The sequence below is a fragment of the Microcaecilia unicolor genome, chromosome 1, assembly GCF_901765095.1.
Source record: "Microcaecilia unicolor chromosome 1, aMicUni1.1, whole genome shotgun sequence".
Lineage (NCBI taxonomy): Eukaryota > Metazoa > Chordata > Amphibia > Gymnophiona > Siphonopidae > Microcaecilia > Microcaecilia unicolor.
Window position 1 is genome coordinate 64,192,669 of NC_044031.1, and position 17,414 is coordinate 64,210,082.

The 17,414-nt window shown below is 41.9% G+C and overlaps 1 protein-coding gene across 2 annotated transcripts in view; it reads left to right on the forward strand.

Moving 5' to 3' along the window:
• Positions 1-1,388: 1,388 nt before the first annotated feature.
• OXSR1 (oxidative stress responsive kinase 1) overlaps positions 1,389-17,414 on the forward strand; it is a 258,627-nt gene continuing 242,601 nt past the window's right edge. For both annotated transcript variants that reach the window (XR_003941568.1, XM_030198016.1), the window contains exon 1: positions 1,389-1,610. Coding sequence is in view for 1 of the 2 variants with exons in the window: in XM_030198016.1 (XP_030053876.1) it covers positions 1,541-1,610 (70 nt within the window). In the remaining variant the exon portion in view is untranslated. The remainder of the gene's footprint in view (positions 1,611-17,414) is intronic.

A 17,414-nucleotide genomic window follows, 5' to 3' on the forward strand; every position in this document is an offset into this window, starting at 1 on the left:
TACCTGTAACGGTAGTTCTCCTTGGACAGTTGATCATCTAGCTACCCAGACCCACCCTTCCCACCCTGAGTTGTTGCCAGCTGGAAGATCAACTGGTTTGACAGGGGGGCGTGTTCGCTATTTATACTATGCTACGGGTGGGAATGTTTGGCATGTGCAGAGAGCTTAGAGTTTTCTGTGCTATTGGAAGGCCGGGTCGGTAACGTCACCCTGACGTCACTCAACTGTGTGACTAGATGATCAACTGTCCAAGGAGAACAACCGTACAGGTAAGCAACTTCTATTTCTGCTTGTATCACAAAAGCTCCTTTTGGGTACAATTACATCAGCACGCCGTATTGTGAGTTCAAGGTTCTGGCACACTCTAGTGCAATATACTCAAATGTTGCATAATAAGATAATCCTTCGACCACACAAAATTTCTTCTCAACGTGGGTTGTCTCCATTTTATTTAAATCAATCCATACTTCCACTATTCTGTCCACCTGTTGCTAACCAACGTCGCTTGTGTAATTGTGCACCACACTTACCATTTAAACTCGCACGTTCCCAGGCCAAGGCCGCCATCTTAGTTATTTTATTTATTTTTACGGGAGAATTAACTAGCAGCTGCCTTCAACCAGGCATAAGCGTACTTTGTCATGGATAGCGGCTTTTCTAACATGAACATGCAGATTCCTCAAGAACCCATTGTCTTCGAACTAGGCTAATAAAAGCGCGTTATTACAGAGTACCCCCCCCCCCCCCATAGAGATTGTAAAGTAGCCACATGAGATATCCTTGCATACTTTTACAGAGCACTAACTGCATCAATGCAGCTAGTTCGAGCTCGACTCCAGTTTCAGAAGCCCTACTGCGCTCTCCTCTGACGCAACTTCTTGTTTCCGGCAAGGCGGGATGAAGAGGAGAGAGGTAAGGTGGTGTGATGTGTATAGTAATTAGGGGACGGTCACGGGTAGCGGAGAAAGAAAGCCGTAGGATGCTAGTGGGTGTCGACCTCAGATCAGGTATGAGTTTGATGAGGGGGGGGGGAGAAGGAAGTGTGTGAGGGACAGGTACCGTATCGCGGACAGGAGAAGAGTCACAGTGGACGATAGAGGTAGAGATGGTACTGGGAATGCGTGTGAGGAGGATGGGTGCTTGGCATGTGAGAGTGTGAGGACAGCTGAATGCGTGTCTGTTAGTCGCAAGTCCAAAACCCCCCTGTGCCTGCGGGCCACATTCAAGATGGCAGCAGAGCGATTGGGGGAGGGGACGTCAGAGCGCGCGGCGTCGGTTGGTGACGTCAGCGCGGCACTGGGCAATGGCCGGTCGGGCTATAAGGCAAAGTTTTGGCAATGTTGAGGAGAGAAGTAGTGAAAGGAGCCGGAGTCCTCGCTTTGACTTTTTCTGTTTAGTTTGGCAGTGACCTGATCTGCTCTGTTTGATTTTCTTGAAATAAATCTTAAAACAACCCCCCCTCCCCACCTTTTCATAGTCCGCTTCGACTACACGTTGAGAGAGAGCCAGAGGGAAGAATCAGCGGTGGAATCCCGGAGCCATGTCCGAGGAACCGAGCTCGCTGCCCTGGTCCATTAACAGAGATGACTACGAGCTACAGGAGGTGATAGGTGAGCGCGCGCCCCATCCTCCCGCGCTTGTGTGCACAGAGCAGCCGCTTAGGAGGAATGAGGCCCTGGCGTCCCTCCCTCCCCGTGCTTGGGAGCTGGGGGCGTGGACCCCCCCCCCTCCTCCCTGCCCCTTTATTGCGCCAGCTTTCCTTTTTCTCTCTTTGACCCTGGGTGGCCTAGTTGCTTTCCGGGGAGAGTTGGGTGCCGCCCCCTCCTGTCTGGGCCTGTTTGGGAGCAGCCGGTAAACTGGGGGTGGGGTGGCCCTGTTCCGAAGGGAGAGGCTGTGAGAGAGGGCGGCGGTAAGAGTGTAGGGTGAGGGGTTCTGGTGTGGCCCTCCGGCGTCTCTGCATACTCCCCTTTGGGTCTTTTCCGGGTATTTGTCAGTAGGAGCGCGGCTGGCTGCTTTTTTTCAAAGATAATTAAAATGGATACAAGTTCATATAGGTTTTTGGCTACACAGTACGTTACATATATTGTAGCTTTGCTTAGTTTGTTGCAACTTCTTTAGAATGCGCCTAATGATACATAAGTATAGATTCTTGAAAGTTATTGTTTAGGAGACATACGTTTTAATTCATTTGTCAGTTGAGAAAGTTAGTTTCTTTTTTTTTTTTTTTTTGTAACACTGTTGTGACACACCTGATGGTTATTTATTTATTACATTTGTATCCCACATTTTCCTGCATAGCAGTAGGCTCAGTGTGGCTTACAGGTTCCGGCCAGGAGAGTACCAACTCTGGGAATATATACAGAGTGGAAAATAGAGTAACAGTAGGTGCAAGGAAGCTGATGATATGTGAGTGGCATACTAATTCACAGCTGAACAAAAATCCTAAATATTTAATTATTGATAATGTAATCCCCCGTTGTATGGGGATTACTGAGAGAGTATGTTTCCTAGTCTACAGAGTCACTGTGGAGGAAATGATTGGGAGGTCCCTGGGTAGGAGGGAGCCCAGCCAGGGGGAGTAGTTTTCAAATAAAATGCAAAAGCCCTCATGATCAAAAGCCCTGCGCTGTTCCATACAGCGCCCTAAAAATAGCGCCACGACAGCGCAGGGCTTTTCTGCATCGATGATCAAAGATAATGCATGCAAATCTAAGCAGCGCAATTATCTTTATCATGTTTAAAGTGCGGGAGAATTGCGCCTGAGCATGCGCTCAGCACAATCCTCCCGCACTTGTTTGACAGGTCTGGGCTGTCAAAAGCCCAAACCTGTCAAACAGCCTGCCGAGGCCCGAACAACGAGGACTGGAGGACCGAATGTCTGCATCTCCCCCCAAACCCCCAGAAACGTTGAGGCCGCCGCCAGCAGCCAAACCCTCTCCCACCCAGCGACGGCCCCCAACGATTCGACCCCCTCCATGCCAGGGAGGGCTGGAGATCCGGTGGGTCTCCAGCCCCCCCCCCCCCCGAACCCCCATAATTCGTGGTGGCCGCCTCCGGCCAAACGCTATCTCGCCCTCCCTCCCACTCAGCGATGGGGGGGGGGGGCTGGAGGTTCGGTGGGTCTCCAGCCCACCCCAACACCCCCCCCCCCAGCGTTCTGAATCCCTGGTGGTCCGTGGTCACCCACCCACCCTGCCGGCCCCCCGGCTGGCCCCCCTACCTTTTGTTGGAGGAGGGACGCAGCCTGCCTGCCTCCCTCCTCTTCCTGTCAACGCCGCTGCAAAATGGCGGCGCCCAGCCCCGCCTATTGCATCCTGGGATGCGCTAGCCCCTGGAGGTGAAGCAATACAAACCCTGCAGTCGGAAACTATGTAGCAAACTGAACATTTCCAGTTATTATTGAGGGTAGTCGGGAAGATTATTTATGGGGACTTTGAGAACCTGATTTTTAGGATCGCTGCTCTCCCAGCTTGCAAACACAGATAGTTAAGGAAAGCACAGGCTATACGGAATTTTTTGTGGTGCGTCTCCTACTTCTTGAGGACATGCTGGTTGAGAACCACTGTCATAAAGCCATAGACCAGCCAGTAGTGATCTCAGAATTAGGCTAGAATAGATGATAGTGCTGAACTGTTTCTAAACAGGGTCTGAATAGTGTATTTTACCCTTAACGGTGTAATTTAATTTACCATGCTTTCAGAGTTGGCATAATATAATGAAGCCAGTGTTTTGTTTTTGAGTAAACTGAGAACTAGTCTAAACGAATGTTCACTGTTATCATTTATTTTTACTGGCCTAGAATTTTTCATTTATGCCTACACTTGGAGATGTCTGATCGTTAATGTTAAAATAGCCACTGGGTCAGAACAATGGGAGCAGGATACTGGGCTGAATGGACCAACAGTGGCCAAATGAGGTCACAGCTACCTGGCAGTAACCAAAATAGTAGCAACATTCCATGCTACCAATCCCAGGGCAAGCAGTGGTATCACTGTTTCCATCTCAATAGTAGACTATGGACTTTTCCTCCAGGAACTTCTCCACACCTTTCTTTAAACCCAGAAACGCCAACTGCTGTTATCCAACCTCTGGCACTGAGTTCCAGAGCTTACTATTCATTGAGTGAAAAAAACAAATTTCCTCCTTTTTGTTTTAAAAGTATTTTTATTTAACTTCCTTAAGTGTTCCCTAATCTTTGTACCTTTTTGAAAGAGTAAAATGAATTCTGCACCACCTCATGACTTTGTAGACCTCAGTCATATCTCCCTCAGCTGTTTCGTTTCCAAATTGAAGAGCCCTAAACTCTTTAATCTCTTTCCTCATTGAGTTTCATCCTCTTATCATTTTGGTTGCTCTTCTTTGAACCTTTTCTAATTCTGTATCTTTTTTTTTTTTTTTGATATGGCGACCAAAATAAACATGATGGCAGAGGGAAAGGTCATCTAAATATAGAAAACCACCTAAACTCACTATGCAAATAGAAACAAAGCAATGAACACAAATACTCGTAGTCTAGGTAAAAAGGTTCAAGACTTGCAAGCTCTGATGTTTGAAGAAAACTTGGATATTGTTGCTATTACAGAGATGTGGTTCAATGATTCCCATGAATGGGATGCGACTATACCAGTCTATAATCTTTTTAGGAAGGCTAGAGAGGGCCGAAGGGGTGGAGTAGTGGTGCTGTATGTGAGAGACAATATCGGAGTGACTGAAATGCGGGGGACCTGGGGAGAGGAAGAAGCTTTATGGATTGACCTGGAACGAGAAGATGGAACCTGTATCCACACGGGGGTTATCTACAGACCTCCGGCACAAACAGGGAAGCTAGACAAGGATCTGATAGAAGATATTCAAAAGATTGGTATGAAAGGGGAGGTGCTACTGTTGGGAGATTTCAACTTGTCTGATGTTGTTTGGAACTACCCTTCTGCAGAATTGGAAAGAAGTAGGGAGATTGTGGACGCCTGTCAAAGTGCCTTGCTCAGACAAATGGTGACGGAACCCACAAGGGAAGGGTCGATGCTGCATCTAGTGCTCACGAATGAAGTGTTTCAAATATCCGGGTGGGTGCCCACCTATCTAATAGTGATTATCGTATCATATGGTTTGATATAAGGGCAAAGGTGGAGTGTGGATGCACAAAATTCAAAGTACTGGATTTCAGACGTACTGATTTTGATAAAATGGGGGAATACCTGAAGAAGGAACTGTTGGAGTGGGAAGGCGTAGGAGAAGTAGAAAATCAGTGGTCAAAGCTAAAGGCTGCTATAAATATGTCAACTGATCTTTACGTGAGGTAAGTAAACAAAATCAAGAGAAACAGGAAGCCTATATAGTTCTCCAAACAAGAGCAAAATAGGCTTTGCTCAAGAAATACAAAAGAACGCTATGAGAGGATCATGGAAAAAGTTATCGGATTAAACTCGAGCGAAGAGGGAAATACGGCTAGCGAAAGGTGAGTGGAAGGAAAAATGGCTAAAGCTGTAAAGAGAGGTGACGACCTTTTTCAGATACATTGGAGAGAGGAGAAAAGATAGGAATGGAATTGCGAGACTGAAAGATAATAGCTATGTGGAGAGTGAGAATAAAGTAAACGGGGGGGGGGGGGGCATGTCAAGTTGGCGACTTGAGAGCGTTTGCTGATCGCTCGAGAGCGTTCTGCTGGTTTCTTTTCTTCGAACTTACCTTTACTATGCCCCATATTAAAAGAAAGGGGATAGTGAAAGACCAAACGCCTCTGGCCAGAACTTCCTCCCCATCTCAGCAGACTATCGATAGATTTACAATGCCCATTCCCTTGAATGGAGTGAGTGTGTCTGAGCTGAGGGAGGAGCGTCGGCTCTCTCGGAATTGGAGACATCATTATCATTGCCAGAACATAATTGCCCTCCGTGCCCTGCGTTGATTGGGCAGAGCGAGGAGGCCCAGACCATTTCAGAAGGCGAATGTGGCCGGACCTCGGATGGCGTCGGCTCTGTCTGAAATGCTGTTGGAGCAATCTTGGAGGATATTCCTCCCGCGGAGATTACTCTTCAGGCAATATGGAAGGCTCTACAGGGACTAAATCAGACAGTTCTGAAATCGACTCCAGAAACCTCTCAACTTGTAAGTAAGATTGAGAATTTCTTTAGAGAAAACTAAGCAGGAAACTGTTTTACCCATATCTGACCTCCTAGCAGAGACCTTGCCAGAGGGATCTATGCAACAAATTGTAGTGGGTGAGCAGCATTGCGGAAATATGCTGATATGTTTTCTACTAAACCAGGACTTACCCATTTGTCTAATCACAGTGTAAACATGGGTGGCCATGACCCACTGAAGCAGGATGCCTTTCAAATATCTGCTGAGGTGGAGAGGCAAATGAAGCAGGCGACTGATGAGATCTAGCCCTAGGTGTTATAAAGAAGTCTCATAGTCCCTGGGCTTTTCCTGTAGTTCTTTCCCCAAAAATGTGGCAAAACCTGCTTCTGCGTGGATTACAGTAGACTTGACTGTACTGGATCTGACACCTATCCGATGCCCCGGATGGATGTTAGTAAACCATTTAGCTGGGGTCCAGTACCTGACTACATTGGCCCTTCGCTGAGGGTACTGGCAGATTCTCCTAACAGCTGCTGCTCAGGAGCGATCAGCATTTATTACCCCATTTGGTCTGTATGAGTTTACTGTGATTCCTTTTGGAATGAAAAATGCCCTAGGTACATTCAGTTCTTAGACTCCAGGAGCATGCTAGGGCTTATTTTGATGATACTGCGGTGTAAAGTCGGACCTGGAATGACCACCTGATCCATTTGAGTGGCGTACTGGACTGGCTCAGGGATGCCCACCTGACTATAAAACCCAGCAAATGTCAGATGTGGATGGCAGAAGTGCAATATTTAGGGCACAGAGCGTGGGAGGTGGGCAACTGAAGCCTGAACCAGCTAAGGTGGAAACTATACAAGACTGGTCCACTTCCCAAACTTAAAAGCAAGTATTGGCCTTCATGGAACAGTGGGGTATTACAGGATGTTTGTGCTTTACTACAGCACTGTAGCCAAGTCCCTGACTGACTTGACTAAAAAGAGACTACCCCTAATCGTTACCTGGTCGCCAGAATGTGAAGTGGCCTTCCAAAAATTAAAGATGGCATTGGGTACCGATCCAGTACTAGCTGCACCTTATTACTAGCAAAGATTTGTGGTACATACTGATGCCTCGACATATGGCATTGGGGCTGTACACAGTCAAGTGACTAGCGGAGGAGAGAAGCATCCCATTGTGTAAGTCACAAGCATCTTGACAGGTGGTCTATGCCAGTGTTGAAAAAGTGTTTGGCCTTAGTGTGGGCCCTCAAGAAGTTACAACCATATCTGTATGGGTGAGAGTTTACTGTCATCACAGATCACAATCTGGCAGAAGAGGGTCTCTGGAGAGAATGGGAAGCTACTCCGGTGGAGCCTGACCCTGCAAATGTACAATTTCACCTGGAAAGGCATGAACATAGTAATGCTGATGCTCTGTCCAGAAAGGAAGAGCCAGAACCACCCTGACACTGGACTATCGAGAACCGATTAGCGGTCTGTAGAAGCGGTAGTTCGGGGTCTCTCTTGAGGAGGGAGGTGTGCCAGAACAGTGTGTTTTAAGCCTGTAAACTGCCTAAATTAATTCTGAGGTGTGTTTTCTTTAGTTTGGCCAGCAGGTGTGCATGTTTATGCTTAAAGCTGTTAAAAATAAGTGAATTATTCCTCCTTTAGTTAACACAGATAATAGGGTGTAACCAGCTTTTTTTTCAAATGTTCTGGGCGCTGATTGGCCTGGGATTTGAAATTACCCAGTTGCTGATTGCTTCTTTAGTTTCAGTCCGTGAGAAGAGAGACAGAAAGCTCTTGTCTGAAGTCCTGTAAAACAGTTATTTGAATAAGTAGTAAGCAGCTATATTTTCCTGATCTCCCCATGTACTTTTTAGAAAGTAAAAAAAAAAATGTTTAGTGATGGTGTTGATCCATATGGGTTTAACACACACAATTATTCTAAAATGTTGTCTCCTGTGAGTTGCATTGCTGCTGAGTAGTCCTATCAGTTTTCACTTAATAGTTCTATACTGCTACAAAAGAACTTTTTTTTAGAATCCCTTCAAAAAATTCCCTTTTGCTGCTTTATATCTGAGGAGTCAGAGGTATTGAGAGAGGCCAGAGACAGGTGTGGTTAAAACTCTGCTCTTATGTTTTCCTAGGTAATGAATAGAAATAAAACAAAGAAAATTATCCCTAACAATATATTTTTTTGACTAGCTATAAAAAAGCAATACCATCTTCTTCAGATCAGAAATGAGCAAATTATTCCTATCAGAAGAATGAATTGCCTTCGAAAGCTAGTGAAAAATGTATTATTAGTCCCATAAAAAAGAATAGAAATAAAACCAAAGAAAACAATACATTACCTTTAAATATGGACTAACACAGCTACCACACCATTTTATCCATTTTTCCTTAGGGGGAGGGGGATGCCTAAGTTGGGGGCCCTTCTTTTTGTCTTTGCTTAATTTACAATTTTTTTTTTAATCCTTCCAACAGTAGGAATATAGTTTGTGGATAAACATTTTTTTCTGTTGCTTGTATAGCAAGAGGGGAAAGTAAGCTGAAACTACCTCTCCTTGTCCTGATGATCAAGAGTGTAATTCTAGGTTTCTATTTCTAAGGTATCTGACTTTGCTTTCACCACCAGAAGAAGAAAAAAAAAGGTCTATCAGCTTACCTGCCTAGTTCATTGACTGGCAGTTATCCACAAAGAAATCTGAAACGTTTTTATACTTTATTTGCCAGTGCATTCTTCAGTTAGCTGGCTCTTTGGTAGTAAGTAATCATGCTGGCTAGACATATTGTATCAGGTTCCATAACAAGCATGATGTCAAGGATCCCAACACTACTGAGGTTTAGCTTTTAAGGAACATGTAGTGATTTTATATTGGACGGGTCTGATCTGTATAGCACTATGGTGACCAGTGTTAATTTGGATTTAATTCATTGCTTCAATCCTTGGGTGGTGGCTCACTGTGGCTGGACTGGCAGGACATTGTAGGGAGCCTTGCAGTTCAAATTCAGCAGTTAGAGCCAGTGTAGCAGGGGAAGAGGATGTGGCCTGACATGCAGCAGCCACTCCTTGTTTTTAAGAGCTTTGGGAGGGATAAATGTATGGGATAAGCTGGGGGTTGTCATGGAAGGGAGAATGTGTGCACTGAGGGAGAGGGGATCTCAGTGTCAGGGGTGAGAGGAGATGAAAGGGGGAAGTCATAGGAGTGCTGCGGGAAGGGTGTTGTGTGCCAATGATACTGGGAGGGGGTGAAGTGGTATTCCCGCCTGGCCTTCCTTCTCTAATCCTCACTATCTTGTTGGGCAGACTGGATGGACCATGCAGGTCTTTTTCTGCCGTCATCTACTATGTTACTATGTTACAAGTGATACGTGAGTGTGTACTGGGGATACCGCAGGCTAGAAAGGTGTATTTGAGGAATTCAGAAAAAGAATTGTGGGAATATGTGTGCAGAGTTGGGGGTGGGTTTTGAGAGAGATGATGGCTGATAGTGCTGGGGGGCAACTGTGGGGTCGTGAGTTCCTTGGCTGCAAGGATCGCTATCTGTGTTGGGTGGGTGCATGCAGGGGGGCTGTAAAAGAGAAGTTTGTGTGTACTTGAGGATGAGGAATTTTTAGAAAGCTAGTGCATGTGTTTGCTGGAGTAGGAATAATGGGAGACTAGAGTACTTATGGTACCTTTACAGAAGGGAGAGGGGTGGTTTTTGAGAGATGGTATATGTATGCACTGGAAGGGATGAAGAGAGGTGGTGGGGGGAGAGAAGACTGGGGATTAAACCTGCCAGAGGGCAAGGGGGTGGTACATACAGCTTTCGGAAGGGTTCCTTCTAGTTGGGGAGTGAGATTGCTGGGCGGAGGTGAGAATGGAGCCTGAGCTGGGAGACAGTTTAGGTGGTGTCGATTCTCTGGCATGGAAGAGCTAGGCTTTTATGCTGTTATCCAAGTATTAAAAAAAAATGCAGGAATTTGCAGAAGTTTAAACTAAAATGTCCAAATAGCTTTTCCCGGAGTAGAATATGTACCTCATCTTGAGCTTGGATTTAGAAAAGTTAAGGAATTGAATTTGAGTGTTATGCTCTGTTTTAATAATTAAGCAGTAAACAAGGATACACTGTCATGGTAATAGAAACCATGCTTCAATCTAGGAAAGGCAGGCCTGAAAGTAAATTCAAGTTCGATTCACAAGAAACATTTTCCACCTTTAACCTTAAATTAACATTGTCTTTAGGCAAGGTCTCTTGATCTCCAGTTGCACTTTGCAAATTGTTTCCACTTTTTCCACACTTGGAGTCAACTAAGCTAATTCTAGAACAGTTTTGCTAATTTCCTCCATGCAATGAACTTGTTGACTTAAAAGCATCGATTCCTCAGGTGAAATCTTTACCATATTAATAAAGTTTCACAGATTATATCCAAGTTAACCACAGCAGATTGGTGAATTTGCTTTGCTTTTTTGTTCATTCTTGTAGTGCTCATACCAGCCTCCTGAGTCCCTTCAAACTTCTCCAGGCAAGACAGAATTCTCACTGGTAAACTGCAGCTGCATTGGAGGCTGCCTTACTTCCAGGTTAAGGGAGACTTCATGCCCGTGACAGCTCACAGTAGCTCCGGCTTCCTGGAGCCACTCAAGCAGGCTGTCTACTCTGGATCTTTCTGGATCTTGTGCTTACTGCACAAACTGATCAATTGGGGCAAACACTGGACTTTGCCCAGTCTTGAGGGGAAAGACACAAGCCTTACCCTTGCGTTTTACCCATAGCAGGAAAAAAGAACAGGTAAATATGTAGGAAGCCGTTCACAGCGTTACTGCCGTCTTAACCCCACCTGCTACATGGAAGCCCTTTTGTTGTATTAAGCTCATGGGCAGGCTTTACCGCCTCATGTAGAAGGCTCTGGATAAATTTCTGCATCTCTCTAGTGTATATGCTTTGACAACTGTCACCAAGAAGACTACTATCCCAGATGAAGGCAGCTTAGCCCTCAATTTCCATGACTACAAGGTGGAATTCTCAAAAGCATATCTTTGGTGCGTTGGCCCTTGGTATCCAAGCCTCTGTTTATGGTAGATATATAGTCCCAAAGAAAACAGGCAAACAATCTGCAAGATCCAGAACAGAAAAAAGAGCAGACCATGTAAAAAGTAAAATATTTTATTTCTAAATCATCAAAACGGCAAACAATTTCCTTTAATTGCCTAACATGGCCATGTTTCGCCCTACAAGGGCTGCATCAGGAGCTAAATAACTGTAAATAAATAAAAAAGGCCATTAGGTAAAGTAATCGCCTACAAATTAAAACAAACAAGACATATATCATACAAATAAAGGAAGAACTACATACACAGTAGGAGCAGTCCAATGTTTTCCCTATGGACTTTGGTGAATAAATTGCCTGAGGCTGCAAACAGGCCTTGATCCACTTCACGAAATTGCTCCAGCCTCAACTACCGCTTCAGACTACGATCCGGTTTTGTTGTTGAATTCTCTATCCTCTGCATGTCAAAATCTTCTAAGCTTCGTTCTGCACTTCTTTCCCCTAACCCCCATGCTCTGTTGTGTCCTTCCGAGTCTTGATCCTCCTTTAATCTACCCTCTGTTGCTTCTCTTTCTCGCACTCTCGGTTCCCTTAAGCCTTCCTCTTTCTCGTCAGACCCATGGCTACCAAGACTTGTCCAGTGCCTTAGCTCAATTATCCTGTTTCTTCATCTTTTAATCTCCATCTCTCTCCACAGGTAATGTCCCATCCTTATGGAAAAGTGCGTCTGTCCATCCACTATTCAAGAAACCACATCTCAACCCCTTTGTCCCATCAAATTTCTGCCGTATCTCAAATCTGCATTTCTTTGCAAAGCTCCTTGAGAAAGTTGCCAACAACCAACTTGGTCAACATATTGAATTTAGCAATATCCTTCATCCATTCCAAGCAGGCTTCAGACCAATTATAGCACCAAACCCCTCCTATTATCTTTGTATGAACTTATCCGTACCACACTAGATTAATGTCAGTAATTATAGTGTCCTTGCATCTGTCTTCAGCTTCTGACCTCATTGATCCCACACTCTGCAGCTGTATTAAAAGACAGATTAGATCAGCTCCGTTGGTAAAACATTGGATAGATATGAATCATACCATCAAAGATTTAAAGTACTTTGTATATCAATGTATCATACCAAATATTCGTGGTGGTAATATAGATCTTATTTTATTGAGAGCAGAACAGCGAGCTATATACCAATTTGATTGTGTGGCACCGAATGGGTTAAATAAGGAAATTGAATACCTGCACTTTTGATAAGTTATCATTTTTTACTAGAGAGTGAAATTTGTTTATGTATATATATTTGGGATATTTGTTTTTATTTTATAAACATGTGCATATATAGGTATATATGTGAATGCATTTCAAATTCACATATTTGATTTAGAATTTTGTATTATAATTTCAGGTGCATATACTATGCCTGGAGTTTCGGTTGATAATTTATTATATTATAGTTTTTCCATTTAAGACATCATTTTTGTAAATTTTATCATCAACCAATACATTTTTTTAATGATAGCATACTGGATGAACCTTTTTATATTTTTATATTATATGTGTATATTTTTGATTTGATATATATAGTTTTTATTTAGTGTATTAAAATTTTTTTATTTAACATATTATAAAATTATTTTTGGTCAATAGGCACACTTGATATATTGAATATATATATATATATATATATATATATATATATATATATATATATATACTTTTAATTATATACTGATTTTTATTATACTAGTCTATAGGCAAGGTTTTTAATATCAATAATTTATATTTTAACAATGAAATATTAGTCTCAAGCCATTTCAGTTCACTCCATTTCAGTTCATTCTATTTTATTTTTTTCATTGTAGATATCCAACTTATTTTAAGTATTATCTTTAAACACTACTGGTATAAGTGATATCATAGGATTACCAATCTCGAAATTATATCTCCCCAGAGTTAAAGGGGGGTTGGGACTTTTAAACTTAAAGCTCTTTTCTGTGGCCAGTAACATGCGACACCTTTCAGATTGGTTTCGCAACACGAGTTATTTTTCGTGTACGAACATGGAGACCAAAGTGTTTTTCCCCCGCCATTTCAGTTCTTGGTTACATGCTACTCCAGGGGCAGTAAATACACCCAGATATTTCACGTCAGTGGTGTCTCCGTTGAGACAGACTTGGCGTTGGCTGGGCCGCAAGTTTGGCTTCCTGGCAACTTGTACCCCGCTACTACCGATACGAGGCAATAGTCAATTTCCCCCGGGAAATACAACTAGACTTTTTTCAGACTGGGATACATGTGGTATACGATACATTCACCAATTATACTCAGACGAAGGTATTTTAAAACCCATGGAGGACTTAGATAGAGAATACGGTACACTTAGTAGAGACTTTTTTGCCCTCTTTCAATTACGACACTATTTACGTTCACTTCCATCCACACATTTGAGTCCCCAAATCTGGAGCCGGCTGATGTCTCTTTTGGCTCTGGATGCTCAGGGGTCTGTCCCATTAAAATATTACCATTCGGAAGTACGGGAACAACTAGGTGAGAATGACTATGGGCACTTGGCGGCACAATGGAATAAAGAACTGACAGTGAACATTCAAGCTGAATATTTGAAGGCATGCTTTCTAGATATCTCCAGAATTTCGGAGAGTGTGGCGCTGCAGGAGACGGCATATAAATTTCTGTCTAGAATGTTTTTCTCCCCACATAGAGCATGGAGAGCTCATATGAGTCAGGATGACAAATGCTTGAAGTGTGGCCACTCCCCAGCAAGGATTGGACACATGTTCTGGACTTGCCCCAGAGTAACCCGATTTTGGACACAGGTGTGTGAGCATGTGTCAGAGATGTGGAGGATCACTTGGCGGAAGAAGCCGCAAATGCTATTCCATAAATTTCATTTGGCCCGAAAACCACCTAAGGGGTTGCGTCCATTCCTAAAAAAAACGGTTCTACTGGGCAAGAAGGTCATCTTACACCTATGGATTACACCAGACCCACCGAGCTTGTCTCAGTGGCGAGCGAGAATGATCTTTTTATGCTCTTTAGAACGCAGAGCAGTAGGTGATCTGGCCTCACCCAGAGGAGAGTTATTTTGTCTGACATGGGCCCCCTTTTGGGACTCATTAATGGAGGTAGCTAGAAGTAGAATTTTGAATTCTTAACGGCTGATGGGATGGTTTTGCCCTGGTGCGGTGACGAGGAAAGGGGAGTTGATAGAGTTTAGTGACAAGAAGTAGGAGATAAGCCAAAAGCCAATGAAGTGTTGAGCTAGGCACTCTGGAGGCTCATGTGATTAGGAGTAACAATACGAAATGAATAATGAAGGAGAACCGAAGTAGCCTGACTGGTAGATATGAACAGGTTTTCTGGCTGAGAAATGAACAGAATGTTGTATAATTGTATAAACTGCAGGGCTGAATAGTAACAATCTGACTCCACACCCACAATGAAACTTGGGGAGGGGGGAGGATGGGGGGAGGGGGAGTCTCAAAATAAAAGAAAATTGTTAAAACTTGTTAGAGGCTTCTGATTATACAGCAAAGTCTTTCAGTTGTATTTTTTTGAAATAGCCCTGTAAATTGTATTATTCTTTCTTTAATAAACAAATTCAAACATAAGTGATATCATAGGATTTGTTTACGTTCATTAATTGATTTACATTCCACAAACGGACTTAGTGACGTTTCACCTGTTTTTAAACCAGATTTTTTGTATATTTTTATGGACTAACTTGAATATCATCATCATTTTGTTTGATCATGTTATGGATACAGTTGGATCGCCCACTGATTAAGTCTTTCATGACAAACTATGTGTCGACGCATTTCATGTTGATCATTCTAATAGCACCTTATGTGTTGGAGTGACGTTTCTCTTGGTTTTTAGGTTTATTTATTTAAAATTCCTAAATGATTGCTTAATGGCCCCTTTTTAATTAATTTTTTTATAATTTATTTTATATTAGATGCATTCTTTTAAATCTCTTTTTGATTTGTTTGGTTGGTCATCTAGGCTTCTAAGTTGATTCATTTAAAATTTTTAAATGATCATCTGTTCAATGGTTCTCTTTTAATCAATCAATTGACTTCACATTAGGTGCAGATTTTTTAAACTCTTAGTTTATTTGGTCGTTCATTTGGGTTTCTAGATTTATTTATTTAAATTCCCTAAATGATCATTTAATGGCTTTCTTAATTAACCAATTGATTACATATTTAGATGCAGACTCTTACACTTATTTTGATTCGTTTATCATATATTTATTTTATGTTAATTTATATACCGTATCTTATTGCAGCTGCAAAACAGAATGGTTTACATATGTATAAAAACAACTAGTATATACAAATAAACAAACATAGGAATTCCATTCATGACAGGAAAGCACAGCAAACCAGAATTAACTAAATAATAAAATCAGTACAAATTAAAAAAATCTAATATACAGTTAAGCTACCCCTTTTTTTCTTTTTCTTTTTGACCTTATCTCATTATGCTAAGTTCTGTTCTACATAGCTTATAAAGAAAAAGGTTTTCAAAAGGTTTCGGAAATGGAGATAGGATTTCTCTAATCTGATCTCCTTTGGAAGGCCATTCCAAAGGGAGGGTGACAAATAGAAAAAAGCCGATCTCCGTGTAGATTCCCATCTAGCCTTAGCAAGAGGGGGAATAACTAACCTGTTATCTGTTAGGGATCTAAGAGTTCGCATAGCGGTGTAGGGCATTGTTAAATTCGACAAGTAACTAGGATTTAATGTGTAAAAGGCTTTGTGAGTCAGAACAAGAGCCTTAAACTTTACTCTTGCTTCGACCGGGAGCCAATGCAGACGATGCAGTAAAGGTGTTACTCTGTCATCCCTCCGGGCCCTGCAGATCATACGTGCTGCTGTGTTTTGAATTCTTTGTAATCGCTTTAAGTTGGCTTGGGTAATCCCAGCATATGCAATATTACAGTAGTCTAAACGTGAAGTAATATACGCAGATGTCGGTGTTTTGAGAGAGTCCTTACTTACTGAATTTCTAACTGACCGAAGCCACCTCAGATGAAAAAAAGATTTTTTCACTACGTCGGATACTTGTTCCTCAAAAGTCCAATCAGCGTGGTCCACGTCACTATTTCTTGCTATTTAATTCTAGTTATTTCTCGGCGTCCGTTTTACATTTTTTTCAAGCTTTTCAGCGTGCGTTATATGGAGTGCTTGTCAAGGTAAGACTTTTTTGCTTTGGATTATAAGATTTACTTTTAATTGATCTTTTACATTTTATAAAGTTTCTGATATTTATCTTTCCAATTGGGTTCGGCATTTATTTTTTATTTTATTTATTTGATTGCATTTGTATCCCACATTTTCCCACCTATTTGCGGGCTCAGTGTGGCTTACAATACATTGTAAATGATGGAAATACAGTTTGTTACATTACGATTATGGGTTACATTGTGAATAGTTAAGGAAGACAGAGTCTTGTTGCTTTACCAATAAACATAACTATAGCCTCGGTGGTATTTATTAGTTATATTTTATTTTCCATTCTTTCCATCTTTAAGCCTAACATCGCTCGTATGCATCGTAACACTTTTAACTTGTTTTAGTTTGTCTATTTGTTCGTCTATCTGCCCATTATATATTCAATCCACGTCATACACGCTTTTTTTGCTGTTTTATCCTAGTAGCCTTTTTGGCGTCCATTTTCCTTATTTTTTGAAATATATGTAGGGCTCATTTACGTTTAGGTAAGGTAATCACTTGCGTGCATAAATTATGAGGCACTCCAATACAATTTGAAGCAGCATGATATCCTGGCTTTTTCATTTGCTGGACTCTCTTTTATGTATTCTTTTTAATGAGTTTTTATATTTGGAATATACCATTCGTTAAGGAATCTTCTATGAAATATTTATATACCAGTTGATATTTAAAATTTTTTTTATATACACATAGTTTATAAGGTTTGTGATATGTTCTCTTATATATAAAAAGAGTTTTTAAATTTGTGATATATATGTATATATATATATATATATTTTAGGTTTTTGTGATCATTACTAATTGACTATTAAATGCTCCTTCAGTCGATGTATCGCTGAATCCCAATCGATTGGTAGGTTTCCTTTATTCTTTTTCCTTTTTATTTATGGTTTACAAATCTTTAAGTAATACCCGGTGGAATAAATCCTATTGGTCATAATTTTAAGCTTATATATAAATGAGGGGGAGCATTTGTAAAAGATCGATTTTTCTATATAATTTCTTAATATTGTTTCTCTCAAATTGATCATTAAAAGGGTTTCT